Source organism: Galendromus occidentalis, unplaced genomic scaffold (genome assembly GCF_000255335.2).
Source record: "Galendromus occidentalis unplaced genomic scaffold, Mocc_1.1 scf7180000077086, whole genome shotgun sequence".
NCBI lineage: Eukaryota > Metazoa > Arthropoda > Arachnida > Mesostigmata > Phytoseiidae > Galendromus > Galendromus occidentalis.
Genome location: NW_003805074.1, coordinates 1,160,028 through 1,186,863, shown reverse-complemented (window position 1 = coordinate 1,186,863; position 26,836 = coordinate 1,160,028). Strand labels below are relative to the sequence as shown.

General features: G+C 51.9%; 4 protein-coding genes across 4 annotated transcripts; 2 read left to right on the top strand and 2 right to left on the bottom strand.

Moving 5' to 3' along the window:
* Positions 1–5,164: 5,164 nt before the first annotated feature.
* Positions 5,165–8,372, top strand: pAbp (poly(A) binding protein). Its single transcript, XM_003740728.1, has 2 exons — positions 5,165–6,953; positions 7,074–8,372. The coding sequence occupies exons 1-2, from the start codon at positions 5,165–5,167 to the stop codon at positions 7,265–7,267; spliced, it is 1,983 nt and encodes a 660-aa protein (XP_003740776.1). The 3' UTR covers positions 7,268–8,372.
* A 2,901-nt stretch (positions 8,373–11,273) lies between these two features.
* Positions 11,274–15,097, bottom strand: LOC100903068 (ankyrin repeat family A protein 2). Its single transcript, XM_003740800.1, has 8 exons — positions 15,070–15,097; positions 12,724–12,938; positions 12,398–12,635; positions 12,195–12,261; positions 12,051–12,104; positions 11,742–11,968; positions 11,495–11,642; positions 11,274–11,376 (listed from the first exon to the last, which is right to left on the bottom strand). The coding sequence occupies exons 3-8, from the start codon at positions 12,527–12,529 to the stop codon at positions 11,333–11,335; spliced, it is 672 nt and encodes a 223-aa protein (XP_003740848.1). The 5' UTR covers positions 12,530–12,635; positions 12,724–12,938; positions 15,070–15,097; the 3' UTR covers positions 11,274–11,332.
* Positions 15,098–15,600: 503 nt separating this feature from the next.
* On the top strand, positions 15,601–18,336 carry LOC100904122 (stAR-related lipid transfer protein 7, mitochondrial). The gene is made up of 5 exons (XM_003740726.2): positions 15,601–15,938; positions 16,588–16,845; positions 16,946–17,139; positions 17,229–17,383; positions 17,618–18,336. Exons 1-5 carry the CDS (start codon positions 15,814–15,816, stop codon positions 18,032–18,034), a joined length of 1,149 nt encoding a protein of 382 aa, XP_003740774.1. The 5' UTR covers positions 15,601–15,813; the 3' UTR covers positions 18,035–18,336.
* A 5,874-nt stretch (positions 18,337–24,210) lies between these two features.
* LOC100902926 (cAMP-dependent protein kinase catalytic subunit 1-like) lies at positions 24,211–25,329 on the bottom strand. Its single transcript, XM_003740799.1, has one exon. It carries the CDS (start codon positions 25,327–25,329, stop codon positions 24,211–24,213), a length of 1,119 nt encoding a protein of 372 aa, XP_003740847.1.
* Between the last annotated feature and the right edge of the window lie 1,507 nt (positions 25,330–26,836).

The window sequence follows — 26,836 nt, the reverse complement described above, 5'->3', positions numbered from 1 at the left end:
TCATTTCATATTGGTATAAAGTCGAGTCGGTTGCTCTCAGAATCGGCGGGGAGTATACATAGAACCGTGAACTCAGGATTCCGATTCTCTACGGTCCGGCGCGGCGGCCAAAATCGATACGAAGAGCCTCGGTCTCTCTCGATCCCTCGCACGTGGGTCGAGCGAGAGCTGTGTTCTGTTAGCCAGCGTCTTATGCTCCTGGGCTAGCCAGACCTGCACGATGAATCGGGGATCCCGTTTCTATCTTCGTTGACTCTGGCTGATGCTCAATCGGAGTCTCTCGTGAAGTGCGAGACTGCACGGTGTCGCCTGCTCTATGGTCGGAACTCGATTCGCGGCGACGGGACGCGCCCCGGATCAACTCTAGCGTCCTCCTGCACTTCTGGCCGAGGTGGACTTCGCTGGCTTGGAGGACCCGGGAGTACCACACAGAACGAGTGCACCGCTCTCGACCTGAAAAATCATATCGACACCGCGGAGATAGCTACGGTGAATCCCAACTCTGAGCTCCGATCACTCAAGGGAAGCTCTGTATTCAGAGTTCCAACACTTGATCTGCATCGACAGCATATCCTCTCCTATAAGGACCAAACTCGATCGTTCCGCAAGCCATCGACGGAGACTCTCTGACGATCGACACTGTGGAAGCTTCCGCAGAGAATTGGAGCGAATGACTTCCGGGAAAATATTTGAGCTCGCACAAATGCTGCCGATCATGAGCTGACGTAGAGCCCATATTATTTATCGAAAAACATCCCGATGCACTGGGATAACAAGTATTGGGTAATTATTTTCTTGAAGAGCTCCGAATGCTTGATGCAATTCGGGTGATTTTGGGGCTTCTCTCACTTGATCGGAGGTTACCCGCGGACGAGATCGCCGTGCAGCTCGGTTCGCGAGTGGATTGAGCCGTGAGCAGAAACAGAAAACTTGGTTTCACGGGATGATTCCGACTCGATCTCTTTTTCAATGAGATGCTTCGGGGTTCATTATGAAGTTAGAGGGGTCCGCAGGTCTTGGGGGTTCTATGCCCGTCAGAAGAGCCAGAGGGGTGACTCGAATGAAAGCAAGAAAAATAATCGGGGCAGTCCACCCATGTGGAACACTCAGGTATTCTGTGATCCGGGCTAGCAGTACCGCGAAGATGGAAGAATCTTTCTCCCCCATTTCCCCCCTTCCAGCATCCAGGCAGAGAAGTGATCTCCCCAGAATGGAAAGCTGAAGGCTCCGGGAAGAGAAGCGAGCACAATCATGGAACATCCCTATCACTCTCTGTGAGAATATCCGCCACTCTCGCAGTTCGCCAACGGCTGGCTTGCGGTCCTCTCCGAGGGGCAACCATCGTTGGCAATAGTCCTGAGACAAATCTTTACCGGGAAGTCGGCATCGCTCTTCCAGAAGAACGCTGATCTCTTGCTTCCCTTTCGATCTCCTCCTGGAGAGCGCTGGGATATTCGCGGATTTCAGCTCCCAGTCCTTCATCGCACGGCAACAAGAAGAATCTCACGCTGCATCTATGGAAGAGGATTCTTCCTTGAGAGCTCAGGGACGGTCAACGAGTCAGATCATGAACAACGATCGTCCTCCTCAATCCTCGGCGACTCGGTTGATACCTGGGAAAGCAGGACTCGGATGTATATTTCCTAGAGGTCCTCTTGGGGGAGAATTTCCGAGGATATCACTGGGAAGCCGCAACCAATGCTTCTGCCCTCAGGCTGATTCCTCTCAGCAGTTCTTCGGCCCCGGGGGACCGCGATCTTCGTTCCTAGAGCCAACTTTCGTGCTTCGATGCGATTATGGTATCCATGCTCCTCCTCCTCCCAATTTCAGTTATCACCATGGCAGAGCAGTATCGATTCTCCGATCCCCTGATCTTGAATCTTGAGTCTTCCAAGCGATAAGCCGATATCTAGAGCCGCGACAGCTTCGAATGATCCGCATAACATGGAGTCGATTCTGCCCAACTCCATCATATCACACTCATCCGTGCTGATCTAATCGACTCGGGAACTGCCATGTTTATCCGAGGGAACTCGGTTGTATTATACTCCTGGTGAAATCATCATTTCTCGACACGGAGCAAGGGAGGTGATCAAGTTCATGACATGAGTCGGACCCGCCGGCATTCGAGTCCGCAGGATCTGGCGATTGGAGAGCTATAGGGTCCACCGTTTACGAGTTTCGAGGACGATCTTATTTCCAGAGTACGAGAAGTACAACGACATGCTCTGAGATGACCGCATCTCGACGGGCTAATCTTTTGGTCTTGGAAGTGATCGTAAGCTTCCATCTTTGAGCACACCGCGATTCGTCAGGAGGCCGAAAAGAGCCCTGACACGCAGTACGCGGAGTACAGACGCACGTGGACGACATTTGATGCGGCCTCATTCTTATTCGCTCTCAGAGTTTTATTCGATTCGTCTATGGAGCCTCCCGCAATCGATATCAGAGCTCGCACCGTGAATTGGATCATAGAGCTGGGATCCCGAAAAGGGATCCTGGGACCCTGACGGGGTCCCGGCTGCCGTAGGTACCGAAGGTCGGAGGAAATTATTCATGATAGGACCCTCCGGAAAAACATATCCGACATAGCTCGCAAGAATATCGACCAGCCATAGAGCGTCAAAATCCCTCCCTATAACGAGAGTGCTTGCTCATTGGCCGAGTAGAAAAATATTCTTCGTCAGGCAAAACCACCGACTGGTTCCCTTTGGATGACATCCAAATGGGTTCCGAGCACGGTCGAGGACTTCGGAGGGGGTCTCCCGCTGAAAAGAAATCTGGAACCGCTGTCATAGAGCGATTCGGTGTAATACAGCGGAGCTCACCTCACGGAGATCCAGCCCAATAATCGGGTTGCGGCCCAAAAATATGATCCGTCGAAGCGAAGACCGAAACCCTCGTCTCTTGGTCACCCCGTCGTTTGGCTACAATACCCCGAGTAATGCGGGGTGGCTATGGGATTGTTTTCGAGCGTTTAGACGCGGTTGAGGTCGGGGCTTCATTTATCATACTGTGGATTACTAGAAGCTACAGGTTCAACATTGCTCGCACGCTGCATGCATGCTCATCAGACGAGTCGGAGCCGCTCTCCCGCTCGACCGCCTGCTCACTCGGTCGGCAGTTTGGCTCGCTTTCTCTCTCGCGGAAAGTTTGACGGACCAGCGATCGGCGCGCTGCTACCGAGAGTAAGGAAAGTCTCCGTAGCAGATCCGCATGAGATACGCATTCCTTCGGAGTAGACGAGCCGCCAGAAACCACGCGGTCTTCGATCGTGATAACTCTCGGGGTTCCTCTCGTTCTCAGAATCGAAGACATCTATTCTCGCTTCGGAAGCTCAATTCGATGCTAGGATGTTCGCTGTCAATCCGAAACATTAGGTGCAAGCATGCGATGTGATTCAATGAGCAATCAGAGATATCTAATGAAGAAAATGCTTGGAGTCCCCCGATGTGAAGACCGACCTGTATGCTCCTCCGAGATGGCACATCTCGAGAGCGGGACCGACCGAAAGACCTTCGTTTTCGATGGCATCCCTTCGAATCAGACGACAATCGGCGTAGGGCTCATTAAGCACGGCTTTTCCTCCCTTCGGAAGTTGTTCATTATCGGCCGTCAGAATGTAGAAGAGTCGGCAGCTTATTCTGCAGGAAATGGAATGACTGAGCATATCAACCGCGATTTGGATTTCCGCGGGAAAACCCACCGGCAATGGCCGAAAAAGACGTTGAGCACTCCACAATCGAAGCTTCTATCCGATCGGAGCGCGGTGAGTGTCGAGCACGTGGTTCCGCTCCACGAGTCGCCTGCGGGCCCCGCCGAGCTCGATCGGTAGCCTCGATCATCAATGCTGTCTCGGGGGCAATATGTCGGACGTATCTATGACTCATCGGAGAGCTGTTTCCCGAGAGCATCCCTCAAGATTCCGAGACGGAACCGCCGTTTCCCTTGCCAGGGCAAGCGGACGGGAACTCCGCCAAGACTCAAGCTGCTCCGCTATCGCTCCGTTTCCGGATGACTCATTTCTTTTCTTCTTTGTAAAGAATATCAGCGAGCCGTGCTGTCGCTAAATTGGGATAACAATGAAGCTAAAAATAATTCTTTCGATAACTTCGCTCGCGTTTCGTCCCCGATCCGATGCCTACATCCAAATGCTGATTACTACTCGATCATCAGTACTAATAAATGCTCGAATGTAGGGGGACTCGAGAATTGATCCTGTTTTAGCCGAGCTCCGATAAATTCCAGACCGTGGGGGTGACGGGGAATTCGGTCGCTATTACTCATGCTCATGCGATTCTGTATGATGGTCAAGCATCGGTGCAGGACGCTCGCCCGGGACGACGTCGCCCCGCTCAGTCAGGAGGCAATCGGCGGAATGTAGCCGCTGTCAAGGCGGACGTCGCCGTCGTTCTTGTTGCCCAAGCTAGAAGATCGGAAGTCGAAGAATTTACGCTGTCGGTCTGCCGTTAATACTGCGGCCGGCTGATGGCGGTAGCCGTCGTCGCTTCTACTACCACCGAGCTCCCTGGTTAGCTGACGGGCGGCTACGGTGGTGCCGGCGGCCGGCCGCTCGACTGACTGACTGGATGGCGCTTCTTCTTGTTCCGTTCTGGCCTAGAAATCGGCCGCAGCAGCAGCAGCAGCAACAGCAGTCGCCGCCGTCGCTGTGGCGGCGATGCGCGTGCGCGAGTGATGTCAGCGGATGATAGCGGCGAGTCGGCGGGGTCGGCGAGTTGGGGTCCGCTCGCCTTTGCGCCACCCCGGTTCGAGGAGGCGCTGGATTCGAATCGAGCTGTTTAAAAGCTCGCCCCTCGAGAGCTCGATCGCTCAGTCGTCCTCGAGGTTGTGGAGGCTGAGGTCTGACTGCCGCGAGAACAGTGACTGAGAAATTCGGGTGTTGTGCTTGTTCGAGTCGATCGCGATTTCGTGACGCCGAGTTATCAACACGTGTGTGGTAGCAACTGGCGACTTGTGTGACAGCAGTCGGCAGCGGAGTGGTCTCTGATGGTGCTCGTCGGTCCTTGATCATTCATTCTTCGTTGCTCAGGCCTTGCAATCGCCACGCTACCCTCTAAAATTTTGAAAAAAAACCAAAAAAATTGAAAAAAATTGCAAAACCCTGACTCTTTGTGAGTAAGGACCAAAAAAAGGTATTGTGAGGATGAATTCCGGCGGAGGTAACTACACCATGGCGTCTCTGTACGTCGGAGACCTGGATCCAGATGTTACGGAGTCGATGCTGTTCGAGAAGTTCTGCCAAGCTGGGCCCGTGCTCTCCATCAGGGTATGTAGGGACATGATCAGTCGTCGCTCGCTCGGCTATGCCTACGTGAACTTCCATCAACCGGGCGATGCCGAGCGTGCGTTGGATACGATGAATTTCGAGCCGCTCAAGAACCGTCCCATGCGTATCATGTGGAGCCAGCGAGACCCTTCACTCCGTAAGTCCGGCGTCGGCAATGTCTTCATCAAGAACCTGCACAAAGATATCGACAACAAGGCGATCTTCGATACGTTCTCGGCGTTCGGCAACATTCTATCGTGCCGAGTGGCGACCGACGAGCAGGGCAACTCACGCGGCTACGGATTTGTGCATTTCGAGACCGAAGAAGCAGCTAATGAAGCTATCAACAAAGTCAACGGTATGTTGCTGAACGAGAAGAAAGTCTTCGTCGGCAAGTTCGTGCCCCGATCCGAACGAGAGCGCATGATGGGCGACAAGGCCCGCCTCTTCACCAACGTGTACGTGAAGAACTTCGGTGAAGAGCTCGATGACGGGAAGCTCAAAGAGATGTTCGAGGTTTACGGAAAGATCACCTCAGCTCGAGTCATGACCGACCAGACCGGAAAATCGAGAGGCTTCGGCTTTGTTTCATTCGAGAATCCTGACAACGCTGAACAGGCTGTCAAGGAACTTAACGACAAAGAGCTCGGAAACGGCAAGAAAATATATGTCGGTAGAGCTCAGAAGAAAGCCGAGCGCCTCTCGGACCTCAAGAGGAAATTCGAACAACTTAAAATGGAACGTATGACTCGGTACCAAGGGGTGAATCTCTACGTTAAGAACCTCGACGACGTCATCGACGATGAAAGACTACGACGTGAATTCGCGCCATACGGTACGATCACCTCTGCCAAGGTAATGATGGACTCAACAGGAGCCCGTTCGAAAGGATTCGGATTCGTGTGCTTCTCATCTCCCGAAGAGGCCACCAAGGCTGTCACGGAGATGAACGGTCGCATCATAGTACAGAAACCCCTGTACGTTGCCCTGGCTCAGAGGAAGGAGGACCGTCGCGCTCATCTGAGCTCTCAGTTCGTCCAAAGATTCACGGGAGTGCGCGTACCATTCGGCCAAATGCCCTTCAATCATTCCACTCCGACGAGCTTCATTGTGCCGGCCTCAATGCACCCGCGGGCCTTCTTCGCCAGCGGAAACGTTGCCAACAACGTTCGCCCCCAGAGATGGGCGGGAGGACAGCAGATCCGCGTCTCAGGCCAATACGCCATGGCCGGAGGAGCTCCGATGGCCACGGCAGCCGCCGCCAACTTCCAGAGAGCACCGCGTCCCACCATGCAGGGTCAGAACGCCGGGGTTGCGGCCGCTCGCAACGCGACAATGAGTTCAACGCGCCCCATAACTAGCACGATCCACGGCGCCGCCGGCTCTGGGACTCAGAGCAGGAACCGCGTGGGAGTCGCACCCCAACAAGCGCCAAACAGCCGCCCCACATTCAAATTCACTAACAGCGTTCGCAATGCTCAACCGTCTACGCCAGCTGGTGCTGCGCCGATGAACGCCAGCAACGCCGTGCTCGTCCAAGGCCAAGAACCCTTGACCACTCAGATGTTGGCCGAAGCCTGCCCAAGGGATCAAAAGCAGATGCTGGGAGAACGACTATTCCCATTGATCTACGCCATGCATGCAGATCTCGCAGGAAAGATCACAGGTAAGTTCCCCGAACACCCTCGTCGCCCATTCGAATGAAACTAATTCTCTATGCTACTGTGCCCCTCGTTCGAATCTTTCCACTGAACTCAACACTCACTCGCTCTTTTCTCCCGAACAGGAATGTTGCTCGAAATCGACAACTCTGAACTTCTGCACATGCTCGAGCACAGCGAAAGTCTCCGAGCCAAAGTCGAGGAAGCCGTGGCCGTACTCCAGGCCCATCAAGCCAAGGAGGAAATCTCACGAACCCAGAACCCGCCTGATGCGCCCAAGACGATGGCCGAAGTCGTCGCTGCCGGCAAGAAAGACTAAGACGACGCCCGACCCGCCAAGCCCCTCCAGACAAGACCCATCCGACAAGTACAACAGCCTTAAAATGAACAGCAACAGCATTTGGAGGGGCGAAACATCCTTCTCGATACCTTTGAATTTGAGTTGAAACATCACTCTATGAAGTAACGAAGACATCTTACATCTATTTCGCGCTGAAGCGATCCTCGTCGTGCTGAAGTCTCTTCTTCCGACCCCCGAACACCGGGTCCAACGAAAGGTTGAAAGCAAGTTGAGCATCTCAAGCAGCCGAGAGGGAAAGCGTGGTAAATCGCAGAAAATCAGTTCAAACAAGGTGTCATCCTGTTTGTTCTGAACTTTGAGACATAAGCATAAAACAAGGTGAAAACCTGAAGCATTCTCGGAAAAAAAAACACCAAAAAAATCGCAAAACCCCAAGAAAAACTCCGCGTCAACAGTGGTCGAAACGCGGAGCCAAAAAAAACCTTCAAGGAAGACGCAACCTTTATTTCAAGCAACCTGTAAAATGAAGAACGACAACATCAACAATTCAACAAGCGAGTGTTCTGCTCCGGCCCCGTCGCAACTTGAAACGCCGTCGGAGTGCAGACGGAACGAAAGCAGAAAATCAGCCGAGGAATCTCCCGACGATTCCTCGGTTTGCAAGTTACAAATGAGATTCGATCAACACCATCAATCTGAAAAAAAAGAAACAGCCACAGCATCTACATCAACTGTTGAAGCACAATTCGGCCTTCCCACCTCAATCATTATTATGATCATATACCCAACTATGATGATGATAAAACACGAAACTAACTTCTAGTAATTTTTCATTTCTATTCCAATGAGCATCAAGGTACTTTCAAGCATTGCAGACACTGACGAGTTCAGCTAGAATGTGATGTAAGAGAGAGCACAACTCTCCGTGGTTTTTCTATCCTTTAATCCTTTCCTTCAAGACTTGAGCGAACAAGATTGTTCAACTTTTTTCTCTTGGTCGCTTTTATGAAAAATCTTCAAAGATGTCATCTTCTGGAACGAATTTATGACCGGAAATTCGCGCTGACCAATTGAATAAACGAAAAAGATAAGCAACATTCATTGCAAATACGGGAACATAAAAGTGATGCTCCTTTTTCTATGTAGGCGAGATCTCGGGGAAGGCATTGCGTCGAGAGGATAGGAGCAAGTCGAGGCTCCCTGAGGCTCCCCTTTCTATGGTACTGTTTTTGGATCTCCCTGGAGATATATGAGGAAGAGTGTCTTTCTTTCTTGATAAGAAAAACCGACTTCACTCTACACCTAAGGACGAAATCGCGGTACGTGGCATCGACGAACGGTTATGAGCTGGACCCATGAGCAGCTGTGATTCGCTCGAGCTTTGAGCATTCGATCGGTAGGAGCTTCGGGGAGCAACTGCGGCTTTCCGGAAATCTCGCCCCGACTCCACTGCTCTGCTCGACTGATCCCCTCGGATTCCGGGAAGTCACAGTTATTAGAAGTTGATCACTCGAGGCCGGAAACTCATCCGAGCTGTGAGGGAGCCTCGCGGGAGAAATAAGCGATGGGCTACTTCGGGACAAAATACTGCCGAGACCCCGTGTTCCCGATGCGAGGACGCGGCGATCACCCGGAATGAAAGGAGTCTACAGGTCGCAATAGAAGACAAAGCCGCTCGAACAGTTTTTTCCCAATTTATTCATATGCTATGTTTGCAATTGAACATCATCATCCTATATTTCATACCGAAACGCAAATCAGTAAACTCGAGGTTGTTCAAGTGTATCCATCCCAAAGATGTCTCCCTCCGAATGACGCCCAAGGTTCGTTGCTAGCACAATGCTGATTCGAATTCAGATATATGTATATGTATGTTTTACTTTTGTTTCATCCCATGCCTGAGTTCGATCAGTCTCTCTTTCTGTTACCTGAGACTACACACACTCTCAACAATGACAACTCCCTCTGACAGAGCTCCTTCCGGGGACGAGGCTGCGCGGCTGCGATTTGCGATGTCGATTAACACCACTCCCAACTGTTGGATTCGCAGTCTTTCATCCGCGCGAGAGGGATAATTGCAAAATTCCTAGTCTACCTAAAGAAAACGTTTGAAACTTCTGAAAGCCACTAAATTCCAAAGATCACAGTAGTCAATGATGCGGATGAGAACCAGCTGAGTGGGGGAGGCGGGGGACCGTATGTATTGAAATCAGGCTCCCGCTGGTCGACGAACTGACTTGAATCCCGATTGAGGACCAATCCTGGAAACTCTGATTTCTCAGAGCCCAGGAACTCAGACTTACACAACAAGTATGTTTCAATGCTCCGCCGTACGCCGATCGGAGATGGGACTGTCACATCATAGACAGATACACAAAATGAGATGGATAATAATGCCTCTCCTTGTGATAGACTCCGAATCACGGTCAATGTCGTCGACAACGCTATCTAAGCAATAACCAACAAAAGCCGATGATGCCACCGAATACAAGTACAGTAAGGATGCTTTAGGCGATGTGGAGACGAGGCTCTCGCTCCCTTCATCGAATCACGAAAGAGAACCGGGTGTTCTTGGTCAGAAAACTTCACATCCATCCGCCACCGCATACTAAGCATCACATAGAAATCACAGAGGAATCTTCTCCAGTCTCGCTCGCTTGAGTACCGAGCTCTTTATCCGCCGGGGAGATCCTCCACAAGGAGGTTTTTCATTCCCTAGATTGTTCATAAGCGCCACGATAACTCCTTCGGATGATTTGAGACGCCAGTTGCTCTATGCGTACCCGATTCCGATCATTGGCGTCGAAGTCGACGCATTCGGAAAACTTGACCGATGACGCTTCGATGCAGAAGAACGTCCGTGAGACGCGTGATCTTTTCCCGCCGAATTGAGACCACAGTCTTCCATATTCCGAATCCGAATTCCTCGCTGGGTTCTCGCATGAGATACGACGGATGTGGCGACGGGCGGAGATGGTGCTCGGATTTGCTTTCTTCAAAATTCATTCTGTCTCAGGCGATTCAATTGGGTCCCGTTTCATTCAGGCTTGTGATCGGTCCACCTTCATTTGTCTAGTCCCCATCGGTTCCCAGATTATTGACCTATTCAACCTTTCGGCGTTGACGGGTCGAATCATCCTCTCTCAGTGACGAAGAATATTTTCACAACGGGAAGATGATGACATCCCCGGGTTCATTCGATTCTACGGACTATCAGTGACCCATCCCACTCCCGACTACTTCGGTGTGGTACGCTCTCCTCAGGGGAATGTTACCCCTCGAAATTCTCCCGTCATCGCGAAAGTTGTTATTCAACAGCAGATAATTCATACGATCGCAAAGAGTCGTGAGAGGGCGATTCTGATTACCGAATATCGTCTCCAATGTGTAAATATGAAGAGATATATGAACAAGTTGTATATTGGTAACGTTCTGTAGCTCTTCCCAGACTCGCGCAATTGTTTACAAGGGCGTTCTTTTTCCTCCGCAGAGCGGGATCATTCGCTCCTGATCCAATCGGATACACGGAGAAATCGTTCCTTATAAGAAAAATAACCTCATATCACGGCTCTCTGTAGTTTCGCCATTGTGTACACCAATTCATATACATATCCTACAAGACATTCATAAGCAACAAGTCCCCGTTTGACGGGCATCGAACCTGACGGAACCCTGCTATCGTAGTGCTGCAATCTCTCCGGAGTCAACGAGAGGTAAAAAAACCATAGCAAGTCATCGGAACTTCCTGCGACTCAGAGCGAGGAAGACTCCGCGCCAGCCGATTGCTCCAACCGCGACCGAGTTCCAACGGAGCCCGTCGACCGAGCTACAGATTTTGACGCAACAAGTGTTTCCGAGAATATACCGCCAACAACTGCACGTAACTCGCGCAGTGGTCCGACTCTAGAGCTGTAAATTCACGTCGCTTCCACAGAGATCCCGGCGTCCGACGGAAGCGCTCCTCTCGACTAGAATTTGGGCATTTTCTTCATCTGCACTTTTTCCGCGATCAGCTCGTTTTCCCATAGGCGATAAAGTCGTTCACCGATTGACCAGGCCAGGACACGATCCGAGGGGCTTCCCTCAGTCGAATAGGTTGAAGAGATGATTCTCAAAAACTTCGAGAACTACAATGAGAAACAGGGAAGTTGCATCAGAAATGTGCAAAGTCGTTCCTGCGATGGGAAAAATGATTCTCTTAACAAGGACACACGAATCCAATGCGAATAAAGCAGGCTTGCCCACCGTGTTCGCTGGGTCCGGCAGCGGCGAGATCGTACGCTGTATCCATGAACTCGTTCAGATCGAAAACCGACGCTCCCGCGAGCAAGAGTTCTTTGCATGTCTCAGCATGGTCCCCAGACGCTGCGTACATTAACGCGGTACATCCGTCCTGCGAAGAGGATAGAGTTGAGGAGAAGAGGGATGGAGAGAAATCCTCAATTTCGTCGTCTCACTCACTTGTTATCCGTCGAAATCACGAGCTACTTACGCAATCGGCGTGATTTATATCCGCACCGTGGGCGACAAGTTCCTTCACAACGCACGTATGACCTCGGCATGCGGCAAACAGGAGAGCACTTTGGCCCTGGAAACCCTGAGCGTTGACATTGACCCTCTGAAGCAGAAGTTTTCGGACGGAAAGCAGCTGACCATGGAACGCAGCCCACATCAGAGGTGTCAGACCTTCGCTATCGCAGAGCTCGATGCGCGACTCCGCTGAAAAGGCAGAGCGGTCAGGAGATTTGCTTGTTCTCTGCCACACTATGCCTTTTGGGAGGAAGCACCTAGGCGAACTCACCGAAGGGCTCTTTCGGAATATCTCCTTGAGCTACTAGTTGATGGATACATCTCACTGAAAATTTTGAACCGGCGATCTTGAGCATGTCAATTCGAGGGTTCAGAAGAATCATGGCTCTACCCTCGACAGTAAGATGAAACTCACGAATCAAATTCATCGGTGTCTGAGTAGGAACGTTGCCTCTCTGGAGGTTCGTCAGGACGGTGACCGGCTGCAAGCGACCAGACAAGACGTCTAAAGAATAACTCTTCGCTGCACGGAAATCGAAACATCAAGGTCGAGAAATTATCCCAGACCACGCTGGCAACTAAGGGCGTCGACAGAGCTCCCGACCGGGACGGACTCACCTTCAGGAAAGTTGTGATAGCAGCTTTGTCGTTAGCTCCATTGAAAACTCCGTTAGTGCTCTGAACGCCATTGAGTCCCTGCAGATTGTAGACTTCCGGACAAATATGGGCGGTCATAGCCGAAGAAGCCATTAGGTAGCCGGACTCCTCAAAAACAACAACGGTAATAGGAAAAACGCGCTAGGAGCTTCGAGTGCTGCTGCTTCAACCCAACGAGCGCTTCGCTTGAAGTTTTCACCTGCATGGAAGCGAAACTTTCCGCAAAATGAATGGAAAAGAGTACATATCATATGACGGAAGAATTGTGGTTGACGCCTTCGGCTCACCATTTTCGCAGACCGCGGTCACGAGGGTGAACAATCAATTATGATTCGCCATCGTAGTGCCTCGACAGTGCTCCGACCGATACCGATTACGTTCCAATGAGCCCGATGCCCCCAATTTCCTCCCAAATTTCTCCGAAATCCTCCGAGAAACGCCGCACATGCGTCTTCACATCACGGAATATGAGAGCTCGATCCCTATGCTTCTAAGTTCCGGCCTGGAAGAAGAAGATCGCCTGTGATCGACCGTGGAGCTTCAATGATGAATGAATGCGAGATCATTCGGTGTTAGCGAGCGACCAGTCTCGATGACAACTTTCGTAAAATACATTATTCTGGGAGAATGATTCTTCAGGCAATCGTGGGGGACGCACAGAAAAATCGATTAGGATCTCAGCCTCAAGAGTGTCAGTCTACATGCTTCCTCGGTTGACACAAGACTTGCGAACGAAGGGCGACAACGCCACTAAGGACGCGGGCACCAGAAGCTCCGATCGTCGATCGCGTCTTCGTCGATCCTTGTTCTTACAGGATGGCTGGTCCCTCGAGAGACTCTGTATGCCGATTCACGACGCCCAGGACAGAGACGGTCGAACTAGTGAGACAGGGAGCCGGCTCGAGGGATCAGCAGAGTGAACTCACGCATCCGCGGAGAGCTTTCAATAATAATACTGGGATCCAGCGTTTGAGCTCTCCATTTAGCGCATATCCGATCGTTTCCGACCGTAACGGTGACCGCACAACTATCTAGACCACCACGGAGACCGGGCGCGGGGAGCTTCGGATGTATCGATTGTCTACAGCGCACTCTTGCGGTACGAGGAAATAACGTCTTCGGACACGACCGAGGCTGCTATTCCCCAACACGACCCCCGGGGCTGGGATCGAAGTCCGTATAGTCCTTACGAGGAACGAGTCCGAACTTTCGAAAAGAGACATCTCCCCGTCTATCCGTCAACGCCTTTTGCCTTTGGGGGGTTTAGAATCTTCGGAGGCGGTTGATCGGCCGACTATTGCCCTTCTCTGACTGAGAGAAATCAGCGGCTCCCCATAAGAGAGTTCGACGTTCGACAGATGCATGGTAGTTCCAGCTCCGCTCAGGATCGTCGTCGCCTTTATCGCCTGAGAACCAGCTCGCCGACCGAACAGGGCCCTCGACAATAAGACCTGGAGCCTAAGGCGATTGTGGTGATTACTCTTCTCGAATCGCCAGCCTCGATCGAGATCGCACATCATCGTGAATTATCAAGACTGTTTTGGACTACGACGCCGGAATCCTGCCCTCATCGACGCCTCGCAGGTCGTGGGGATATTCCGCGCTCGCTCTGATACAGATGTTTCGCCTTTGCGATTTCCTTCGCTCGACGCGATTCTAAGCGCATTCATCGGAAAATCGCGCAAATCAACGACAATCGAATCCGATAATAATGATCATCGAGCGCGATGGAGCTGGCTACGGGAACTGACCCCGAAGGAGGAGAGTTGTCCCTGCGGAATTAGCGGAACCGGCAACCGACATCTTATGGGATAAGAGACCAAACTCGCATCTGGAAGAGGACAATATCGAACGCCAGGCCATCTGAGCCTTCGAGCTATTTCAGGGATTTCAGTAAATTTTCTGTTCGGCTCGCAATCCGTCGGGAGCGTCGCCACAGTAATTACGAATCCGATCTCATCAGAACAGTCGAGTTCACAATTTCACCTTGGCAGAGAACGTCAACACAGAGACGAAAATCGATTGAGATTGGAAACCACCAGAGACGGTGAAAGCGCCTTCGTTCCGATTCCCTCTTCTCGGGGTCGCTCATATCAATACATACACATCTGGTCCATGGAAAAGGAACCCTGAGTGAAACCATCATGGGGTTTCGATGGAGGCAGATCGAATAGGATGGAACACTAGGCTGAGAATAGTTCCGCTGTTGAAGTACACGCACCCTTGAAATATCATCGTCGTCGGTAAAGAGAGGGACGGCAGCGAGCTCGGGAGAAAGAGAGCGACGGACTGACCGATCCAAGAATCGTAATGACAGCCATGGATGATCACGCATCAATGATACAGCGGGGAACTACAATCGATAGAACACCGAAACCATTGGAACTGAGACTGTGCCTCCGATAATGCTGACTGTCTCGCAACAGAATGCAAGCCTCACTGCAAGTATTCTGCGAGTGGTTTTCGCTGGGAAGGACCTTCGGGACCTTGAAACCCGGCTTCCAGTCGGATTCGCCGTCCAAGTGTGCAATCGATGAATCGCGCTAACCCCAGCTACAGAGCTGAGCCAAGAACAGCTACTGACACCAGCTCGGCCTGCCGTTCGTGCAAGGTCGGAAATCGGAATCACTTACCGACCGATTCAACCGTGCCAGCCATCATCTCCGGCCGTAGACTCTCCAGCTGTTTTGTCCACTGCTCCGCCAAAGTGACGGGCTGTGAGCGCGATCGTCGAGTACGTGGCGACTTGGCAGGGCGGATGGGTTCGCTCGCTCGCTTGGAACGAAAACGTCCGTGGCGCCTCTACCGATGATCCGGCCCTATTGGAGATTCCAGGCTGTCCCCATCCGTCTCCGAAATCCCCACCGGGATTCCAATCCCTAGTCTGAGTTTGTCGGAGGTTTTCCTCACGAGAACAATCGACTCGGCTGATCCGTCGAAAATGCCCTCAGAATATTTTCCAGGGCGTCAACCGACTCGAATGAACTAAAAATTGCCCGCTGAACTAGTATCGGGCAGATCTTCGAGATAGCGCCACAGGGGCTCGGTGTAGTCCGAGCGCGGCAATTCCTCCCTCTGAGAAAAATTTCGTGGAGATTAACGGGACCGCCAAGTAGCCACGGCGCCGTCTCTGGATACCGCCGGCTCAGTAGTTTCGAATCTCTGTCCCTCTCGTCTGCAGTGTGTTGAATTGTATGGCTCTAAACATCATTATCGCAAGCAGCACTCCGCTTTTTCGGAGTTTGCTGTCGCGGAAATAAGTTTCCAGGCAATCGCCGTAGACGTATTCGAAGCGGGCTCCGAACTTCCGGCGTGAGAATTTATGTTCCCATGTGGTTGCACTGTTCGTCTTGATCTCTACGCACGATTCGCGCAGGATGCCATCCATGCTTCTAAACAGCGTTCTCAAAGAGCTCCGCTCCTTGAGCACGGCGCGCGACTTCATAAAATTCAAGACCCTATGGAGCTGCTCAACCGTGACTCCTGCGAAAGATTCCATAAGGTTGGTCAGCTTCCATTCAATTGTCAACAATTGATGAGCGGTAAACGAGGCATGGCTCGCATCGCGTGGAGTTGCGCCCACGCAAGGTTAACTAGAGATCGTAGTGCATTATTTCCGTAATAAGCCGGTTCGCTATAATAAATCATGCTCTCCGTCCTGCCGGCAATGTGGGGGTTACCTCTCCCTTACGGAGTACAAGGATCTCGAGCGTGATGCCGCTGCGGCTGCAGAATCACGGCTGCAGAGAACTGACAACTTGCTTGGCAAAGGTCAAAGTGAAAGATGCCTAATCCCTGGATTCGTCGACTCGATTTAGGTACTTCCGAATCTCGCTCCTAGATCTCCGGACGCTGCGAGAATTCCGCGGAAGTGATTCCTATTCTATTCTGCTCCTTATCCGTTTGGACTCCTATGCGGCACGACGGTATACCGAACTCGGTCGCGAGCTCTGTTTTCTGCGGGGAGATGATTTCCCGGCCAGGAGCAGGCTCCCTCCAGACGCCGGGGAACGAAACACTGACGGTGCACGGAATACTTCCCCGTGTGGATCTGTCAGCATTCATCCGCTCCCCGGCTCTGAGACTCATGCTGTCGAACAGATTCTCTATCGGCTCCGATCCGATAATTTGACATCTTCTTTTATTTCTAGTTTTAGGATGGCGACCCGATTGCGTTGTCTGGGACGATTCTTCTCGAGCCAGGCCAATTCTTATGTGAATAGCAAGCTCCGGAGGGTCAACCAACTGTACACGAAGTATCAGCGCACTGCCTTGAATCAGCTGTTTTCGAAAACCATATTCAATCATATGTTCCGATATAGCATGAGGAAGAGAACGCCGATGCTATTGCTAGGAACCACTGGATTCAGTTTTCGAGAAGAAGGAATTTCAGATGATGAAGTACTCAGGTAACCATTCGGAGTTCTCCCCCTTCTCTCTACTCTTTTTTCACGGGCTCGTGCTCAGAAGGCTCCCGGGACAGCTGATTTACACTAGGCGCATGCACAGGTGTATTGAGGAGTTCGAGATATTGAAACCGCCGACTCCAGCGTCGCCGTCGCGCAGCTCTGCTTCGAAGAGATTGAACATAGAAGACTTCAAGAAGTATCTCTCGGACGAAGGTTATGAACCAGTTGTGGAGAAAGAAAGCTTACACATCTGGCGAAAAAGCGAGGAAGGTCTGGCCAACTATAAATACAAAGGTCTGTCTACGGAGCGTGGATGGAAAGTCTCCCAGCTTTTCTTTGAAATTTCTAAGAGTTATACTCTATGTTTTCTGTCTGGATTGCAGTTATCGGGACGTTCGACGATGTCCCTGCTCGTGCATTCTTCGCCGTGCAGTGTGATACGGAGTACCGCAAAAAATGGGATAAACTCGTCGTGGAAGTGGATGTCGTTCAACAAGAGAGCGAAAGCGACGTGATCTACTGGCATATGCACTACCCGGTGAGTTGTATGACGTAGTCATAGGGCTTTCTCTATCGCCAACAATCGGTCGGGCGGTCGTCGCGGCCACTTGTTGGACTCGATCTCCTACCCAGGCACCGGGTCCTCAGTGAAAGGACTAATTGTAAGAATAGGGAGGTCGTACGATCTATGTATGCGGGCAGCAACTAATATGACCCGAAGCGAAAGGCGACTCCGCCGAGACGGAGTATAATCTTCGTATTTCTCTTTCAGTTCCCCATGAGCTCCCGGGATTACGTCTTCGTTCGCCGAAATTTGGTGGACGATGAAAGCGGCTGCATGGTGGTGGTCTCTCACGCCGTCAAACATCCGGACTGTCCCGCGAGAAAAGGCGTGGTCCGCGTCGACCACTACATGTCCGACATGGTGATCTCCCCGCACAAATCCTTCGATGAGAACGGCTTCGACTATCTCTTGACGTATTACGACGATCCACAATCATCGTTCCCATCGTTCGTTTACGCGAAGATGGCAGCCTCCGGCGTGCATGATTACATCGAGAAACTTCATGAGGCCACTCGTCGCTTTCACGAAGGCGTCAAAGCCTCGTGTGCGACTCAGTCTCTCAGGATGAAAGAAAACGCAGTCAAGCACCCGAGTCCCGTTCAATTAGAACACAATTATGCATAATTACCCAATGGAGACTGATCGCGATAATTATTGAACATGACTGTTGCTACGTCCGAAAACGATACCGATAGCCTTCGACGGTGCCTGCTTCTGGCGCTCGTTGGAGGTGAGCTGCCAGAAAACAGCCTCAGCTCCTCGTGAAGGACCGAAGACAAACCCGGTTTCGGTAGAACAATAAGCCCGTGTACATTGTAAATAAGGAATATTCGATAATTGTATGCGTGTCTGGAGAAATGCGTGTTTTGTTTATATGTTTTGAAGCTGTGTACGATAGGGATAGAATTAAACGGAAGCGTTGACTTCGACAATCGGCTTTCGTCTCATTTAGGCTCCAGGTAGAGGGGAATATTCGTTTCCCAGGTCATCGGATGCTCATCTGAACCTCCGTGGTACACTCTCGCCTTTTATATGAGGTAACTGCTCTCGCGGTCGCTACGCTTGGTAGACGATGACAGTTCTATTTTGATTGCGCACAGCGACATCAGACTCTGAGACGGAAATAGACCGTAGCTGCTCACCGCTCACTGTAGACCGGCACGTGTGGCGCTCGTGATGGCTGATGGCATAGAGTGAAACTTGAAGCGAGCAAGAATACCTGAATGAAGGTGTCCAGAGAATGGTTGTCCTGAAACGCTCTGGAGAACGACCAAGAGTTCCGGTCAAGCGGAGTGACTCGCAAAAAGTTATCGGCCGCTGCTGGCGAGTTCTCCTTTCGTGCAGTAAACAGGAGGGAACCCCCACAGGCCCGGAACGCAATTCAGGTCGACTTCAGCGAATCAAATTTCCCTCCCCCAACAGGGGGAGCATCCGGTCATCGTTACCACTCGAGTCCCCTCCGTCAAAAGTCAGAATTGTTGGATCGACATATTCGTCTTGCTACGCGATGAATGCCATTGATAAACATGCTTTTTTAGCCGGCAATTCGCGGCATCCTCAGGCTCCCGTGGACTTCCTGTGGGGAAACACCCCGCGAAGCAACGGAAGGTCGCGGTGACGGTCACAGACCGCGACTAAAGTTGAGCCCTGATCAACACCATTGACTGCATTATCTCCCGATAGCGCTTCAAATCAGAAGGATCAGCCGAACTGGCGTTCGGAACATAACGACCGGGATCCCGCCAACACGCGGACAGTTCTGAGTGAAAGCGACTTGTTTTCGGGGATCGAGGAAAATGTCCGCGGGAACATGTCATCCCGAGCTCTGCGCATGATGGCCAAGGGCCAGCGCATGGAGATGTGCCGAAGCGGGACCATCCCATTTAAGAACCGCATGGTCCTCCCGCTTAGTCCCGGTCTGGGCCAATTCTCACGAATCCTCTTCTACAACTAGACTTCTCCAATAAACGTCCGATTCGACTCCCTCCCTCGCCCCTTGCTCTCCTTTGGCGCCTCTGAGGATGCCGCTGCGGCGCAGTAATCACACGTGTCGCGATTGCGGTCGCCAACGGTTTCTTCGCGACCCTGAACGGCGGCGCGCGACGGAGCGCGACTCGAAGCCAAGTTGGATGGTCGAGCTTCCGGCTCTCGCCAAATCATTCAGTGTCTGTGGTCGTCGTATATGTAGAATCGAGTCCGTGAGCGAGATCAATGGCAGTAAAGTTCGCGCGTCCAAGGCTATCCCGAGGCATCTTTGGGAAGCATCGGAAGGCAAGTTCTGATCAGCCACCCTGCGACCAGCTTGTGATATTCCAGGCGTCTGCGATGAGGTTCTCCTCTGCGCGATCGATTGACCGTCGCCGGAACCACTATGCTTGCCGCAGTCCCCCAGGCGAGGCTTCTCGTCTCTGAGCTCTCGATCTCTTCCTTAAGGAAAAGCGTACTTCGTCCGACTTCGATTGCTCTGACGGAACTCTCACCGAATTCCGCAGCTTTCGAGCCATCAGCTTTCTCTCGACCGCTTCTCTTCCCTAGCGACAGCTGAATATACTGAGTATTCGGGGGAGAACTTCTCCAGAGTTACCTTGGTGACTTGGGAGGATGAGCTTGGCGCGAACGCTTCGTTCAGAACCGAAATAGAATCCGACGTAAACAGGGTGCATCTATCTGAGCGCTTCCACTATGTTCGGCGATTGGCTCTCTCCGAGGAAGCATTATTGAAGGGCATTCGGAACCGAGCAAAGTTTCCCTAATTCCTACCTATCATATAATCGCTCCACTGGTACGATCTTTCGCGGTCACGGGACCAGGCGCGTGTTCAGGATTTTCGTTGGGGAGGGGGGGGGCTAGATGACTGAGGAAAACCCTTGCTGGTCACGTGTCGGAGGGGACGAATCGACACCCTTGGCCTTTCCGATTCGATCAGTTTCCCCGAACTTAAGCGGTGTCCGAACAACTTTTGAGTTTGTTCGGTCTCTTCCGTTCCATCTCCGCCTCGTGTAGCATGAAGGTGATGAGAGTGAGGGTTCCCCACGTTAGTTGAGATTCGTTCCAATCGGAGATCTGCTTTCTGGAGTGATTCTGAACGATCAGGTGTCGTTTCCAGGATCATAAATGAGCCCTGAGTCATACCATCATCAATTATTTTGTGCAAGACGTAAATGATCTTGTCTTACACCAGACCTACACGGGAATTGGATCGCCACTGGTTGTAGACGTATGTTTCAACCTTGCTCGTACTCTCAAAGCATCGATGTCAGCATTCAGGAGCCCATATGAGGAATAGATGTGGACTACACGGGAGAGATCAGACTATCGATTGATATTTGCGCCGTCATCTGTCATCTCGAAGTTATGGACTTGCGTCTTCGAAAGAGGTATGCTCCCCGATCTCTATTATCTCATCTCAGATGGTCCCTCTTCGACGCTCCTCGTTGGATCTCTCTTCCCCTTACACTCGTCTGTCGCCATGGAGCGTATCAAGAGGTACCGAGGGTCGCCGAGCAGTCTTCTATCAGTAAGTCGGCAGGGCTTGACGCGTTTACTAGACGAGTCCTCGCTGTGCTTGAAATCAGGAGTATGTGACGGGATGATGTGCAGATTCCTGCTCAGGGAGACGTCGTGAATCATCCCGATTCGACTGGGGAATGAGCCGCTCGCGTAAAAGCGTGATAAACGTTCCGAGGTCTCTGAAGAATGTTCACAGATAAGCAGATTCAGTCGAGGAACGCTTCTATAATACATTCTCAGCTAGCGCCCCGATAACAGGATCCCTCCACCTTCCCCTGCGCGACCCTATGGATATATGGCATAGTCCAGGCGGGATCCATCGGATCTAACTAACGTATCGTCTTCCGTTCCAGAGAGGAGGATTCGGGCCTTCATCATCATTCTTGATTTCCTCGTGTTGAACCAATAAAAAATGTGATATGCGTCGTCTTAACTTTCCCTTGACGATACGGACTTCTTTCGGGCGCTCCGGTCAAATAATTTTCAAGAGACAGTTTTCCAGCTGTCCGATTTCTCCTGATCGGCAGCGGTCTGGAGTGACATCTCACAGATTGTCTGACTGACTCCTGCATCGCATCTTCTGGAATCATGAACATTCTAACAAGTATAGCCCTTGCAGTTCTCGGACCCCTTCCCTTCTCCTTGCGTCACCTGTTGCTCCGCAGCGATAGCTCCGCGCAGCTCCATCAGTTCCATCCCTCGTTCACTCGAGCGTGGCTGAAACTCGGGGCGTTGTTCGACCCCGATTGGATCGTGGAAATTCCAGCTCCGACCGTGACGCAGGACAGGAAGATGTACGCGATAAGAGCGGTCTCTGAAAAGTCACCCAACGTGTCGGAATGCATACGACTCGCGTCCGCTATTGTATTCGTCCTGTGTCGTAGTGATGCCCCCCTAGAAATTCTGAACGATCAAGCTCCCACGGGACAGCGGTCCTTGCGCCAGAGAACCCTTCCGAGCATCCCCAAAGTCGGGAGCAATTTCGCTCGTCAACTCTCGTGGTTGAGCTCGCGGTCGGAGAGCTCGCCCAATCGCAATATCGTCATAAAAGCTCCGTCCGCAGTCGTGGCCTCGATAGACTCCGGCGGTCGTTACGCCCCATCCTGCTTTCTTTGCCCGCACTATAAGCCCAACCGGAATTTCTCGCCGAGCAGTAAGCCTTATATGGGCAAAAGCCCCGGGGACGCGGTGAAAATACTCGCGGGAAAACACTTTGCTCTCCACCGGAAAGTGGATTGCCCGATCACGGAGTCATTTAAAATGTCGATAGGCATGTGCTTCGCGCTCGATACCCAACCAGATTGGTGCCTCGGTGTTTTTCTGCGGATGGTACAGCTCTCGATTCTGACCAGCGTATCGAACGTGACGACGTACAGTTTGCGCCCGGGCAACTGTGCCATGGCAGACATGGTGACCGAAAGCCTTCTGACCGCAACAGGACAGACAGCGGAGACTTTCTGGGAAACGGATCGAGCGACGAAAATGAAGGTCCGTCGACGACAGCTCGAAGCGCGAGCCATTGAGGATAGCAGCGACGATGGGACATCGCCGGCGATCAACCGGGACCCCGAGCCAGGCTATCGACGTGGAGGGACCGTGGAGTCAGCTGCGCTGAGAGTGAGTGGAATGTGGGCCTGAAGGACATATCAGCTTGTCACGGATTGCGACTTCCTAAGCGAGTGGTTCCCCACCGGGGTTCCATGGAGCCCTTGAGCTCCATCGACGATTTCGCGGGGTTCCACGCCTGTGGAACCCCGGGGCTCCATCATACGTTCCGGGTTCCACGGCTTAAATGGGGAGTGGGGACAGGGGGGGGGGGTCATTGAAAAAAAAAGATTGGGAGCCACTGCTCTAAGCCTCCGCTTCATGTTTTCCAGATCCGAAGCTGGCTTAATGTGACTTCACCGGCTCGGCGACGGATCAGGAAGAGACACGGGGAAAAGCCTATCAAAAGACGTCGTAAGAGGCATGACTACGATTGACCGAAATCCAGAGGCACACCCCAGAAATTTCGATTTCGTCGATTCGCTCCTGGGCCTTTCATATATCATGTCGGACTCGTACAGTCAATTCCTAGCGAAAACTTTTGTCTCGCTTTGAACCAGCTTTTCATCCTTTCGAGCGCGTCCCCACCGCTCCTGCAAAATATTCCTCCGACGTATCTTCTTCGGCTAGATGCCGCGTATTTGTGTGTTCCGACTCTTCTCCGTGGAAGAACAGGTCGAAATCAAAACAATATATCGCTCACGAATCAATAAAATCTGAGCATCGAAGGGCCGCTCCGCACTGGGATTCATTCTTCGCGTGACTCGGAGGATACGGAATGAGAAGCACGTGCGACACAATCTAGCCTACGAGGACGGTTGCACTGGATCAGTGAACGTCTTTGAAGCTGTGGTAAACATCCTCGAGGGACATGCTGCCATCTTGGCGAGGAGTATCACGCCCGCAGCTCATTATTTGAGCCATCAATGGTAGGGGATGGAGCCTTTTTCGAGCTCAGGCTCGCTGGGTCACATCAGGGGCTGTGGAAATTCCCATAACTGGCCCTTCTCCCAGAGAACTCAGCGGTCCGCCAAGTCCGGATGACTCGCTCGATCGAGGACAGAGAATTGAGCTCCTCTTCACCTGCCGTGAAAAACTCGCGGAATAGCAGCAGAAACCTGCGGAGGGTTTCAACATGGTGCTCGACGAGACTTGGCATCTTGTCAAGCCAATTTCAATCTTGTCAATTCCACACTCCGGATCCGACACCGCTCCTCTGAGGCGGGGACCCCACACCTTTCCAGGCTTGAGTGAGCTCGCTCTGGTGCAATGCTCCTTTCCGAGAAAATATTTCGATATAGGTACGGGGCTCGTGTGCTCGGATTTCGGGAACTGATAGCCTCGATAACAAAAACGATATTCGGGAAAGTCCGTGGTGGACGTTTGGAAGCGACTTGATGAACGTCGTCTCGAAGGAGCGACCGCTCAAGAGCGGCCAGATACTTTGTGGTCGAGCATCGTCGATCGAACATTTCGTGATATTGAAGCTCGGAATGCCCCGATTTCCGAAGTACCGACCGGCACGACATAGCTCAAAGGAAGTGCTGCGAGCAAAGGAGAGAGCAGTGGAAGAGGTCGGAATAATTTTTTCCTTGCGCCCGTTTATCCGAATCCGCCCACAGGCGCCTTTCACCTGTCACAGTAAGCTCCTTCTGGCTAATAGATCCGTCGGGAGCCGAGTCCCCACTGATTTTCCTCCCCCACGGTAGATATCCGCGACACATCCCCCTCAGCCATAATTTTGATCATGTCTCCGGTGCGGGATGCGTTTCGCATGTCCCGCGAGATGTAAACATCAGCTTCGGCAAGTCTTTGGTGAATACCGCTCCGGAAGCAACGTCGACCCATTCCATATCTTCCGGGTATTTCTCGAGCATCGGAATCGTCTTGTAGTAAAGATGGATGAAATTCACGTCACTGAACCAGGGGTGGTTCTTTACATCTTTAGCTCCATCTTTCATCGCGCCGAGTCTCTCAGTCACTTTCACTTTCTGCAATCCAACCAAGAGGTCGGTCAAATGCTCACCAGCAGGCTTCGGGTACCGGAGATGGGATAGATCAGCTTCGTGAGCAGATTTGCCGAACTCTATTCGCACAATGTGTTCAGGCGAAGGCAACAGGTCGTTGATCAGCGATCCCAGATTCCACCAGTCCGTGAAATGAGCCGAAACCAATAACGCTTTAACTTTTTCCGGCGCAAACCTTTTCTTCTTGCCTTGCATTCTGAAGACCGGTTTCGGTGCCGCGAGTGCTTCACCAAGACCGAAATCCAATATTTTCACGTAACCGTCGGCGAACAGACCGACGTTATTAGATTTCAGATCTTGGTGCGCGACTTGACAGTGCTGCATATACTCCAACGCCAGGACGAGCTGCGCGGATATGAGCTTCAAGAGCTCTTCGGACCCCGAGGCGCGTATCACCTTCCTATGCTGTGATAGATCCCCCCACGACGCGAGTTCATAAGCGATGTAGTATATGTCATCCTTCTGGAAAGCGTAAAGCGCTTCCACGATGAAAGGCGACTTCAGGGCGTATGTGATCTTCCTTTCCTTCACAGCCCATTTCAATTTTTGGTGCTTGAGAGCACATATTGTTCCGTCCTTGTATCGAGCTAGATAGACTGCTCCGAAGGATCCCGCACCCAGGGTCGAGCCATATTCAAAATCACTCAGAGCCGCCCTCGGACACGAGTCGGCAACGTATCTCTTCTGGAATCGGTCTCCAGCCTGGCTGAGACTAAGCTCGTAAGTGGACTCTCCATGCGTCGAAAGTGCCGAGTCGATTGTCTTCGTCAGATCATCGATTATCTCCTGGCAGGATTTTGCTGAATAGTGCTGTGAGTCATCAGGCGCTTGGCTCATCGTTATTCAGGGGAAGCGAATATCCGGACCCCATGCTCTGTATTCTTGATCGATAGTGAGGAGGGACAGTCCCAAGAGGGCTGCTGGTACGCCTCGTCCTGTTGTTGAAATGGACCCTTCCGTTTTCCTTGATTCTGCGTCGAGTTCGATCGGACATCTGACATCTCGGAGAATGGCTTACCGAGAATTTTTTCGGAAGGCCCGATACCAGACCTGTTTTGGGAGTTTGGGAACATGGGTCCACAATCGCGTCGCTCCCTTACGCTTCAACATAACGAACGAGAAGTTTTGGAGGGGCCGTAGCCCCCTCCCCCCCGCTTCTGGGTACGCTACTGATCTCGGACCTGATCGGGGAATTAGCCTCAAGCGCCTGCATCAACTCGACGAGCCCTAGGCCTTTCATTCGTTGGCAATCTTCGTGCATACAATCGGGACAAGAAATACAACCGATCGGGGGGAATCAAGATACCATTCGAATGCGCATGATCAGAAGTCGCATGAGCGCTCGATAAATTTCCAACGAGACCAACGCTAATCTACACGATTATCCCCCCGAGTTGATTTCCTCCGGAACAGGAATCCTCCCTCTTCGCAGCAATGACGAGATCCACCTGACTTCAAAGGTGATAATCGTCCCGCCTCGGAAGGCGGTGACCCGTTCGAATTCCTTATTCGAATAACCCACGGCTTCGTTGGAACGGAGAGCGAAAATTCGCATCTTAATGACTGAGCCTCCCGAATCCCCTCTATGGCGAAGTGCTTGAAGCCAGTTTCCATAGGCCTAGATGAGCTGCTGGCCGAAAACTAAGCTTTTAACGTAGTTCTTCTGCGTGGATTCTTCTCGTGGTCAGGAAGCAGTATCTGTGAACCCGCCGTTGGGGAGATTGAAGGGAGCGAGCTGCTACAGCTGCGATACCCATGTCGACATTCAAGACGGCGTGGTTCGCGTGAATCGCGCCTGAGAATCGGAAATTCACTTTCGACTGAGAGTTCAACACTCACAATCCAGCGCGAAAGTAGAGCGTTTGTCACGGTACGCAACGATGACTACTGCTCCGGGAGCGAACCGCCTAATCGCAAGCGATACAGGGTTCGAACAGGGTTCGGGAAGTTCGAACAGAGAGTTCATGTGTCTTGCGAAGAGTCCGTGTTCGATCAAATTCGACAGGATACGTCATTCGCTCTCCACTCAGACTGGGATGGGGAGTTGGCTCATTGAAAAAAGTTCCGCGGGCTCCGGCACAGAGCCGAGGCTTGAGGTCCTGGGTCGCGCTTTTCACGTTTCTTTGGAACGGAGGAGAGGAGCGACGGAAAACGACAAATTATCACTCAACTTTCGAGCCGAGAAAAAGCCAGATCGCAGACGGACTCATGAGGGTCTTTTTGAGAATCTCTACTACAAAGAGGCAAAACATTCGTATCTTCGGTTCTTTCGTATTATTTCCAAACCGACGCTGCGGCGCGGCGCAGAGGGCGATTAGGATATGCATGCTCACGAGTAGCGATA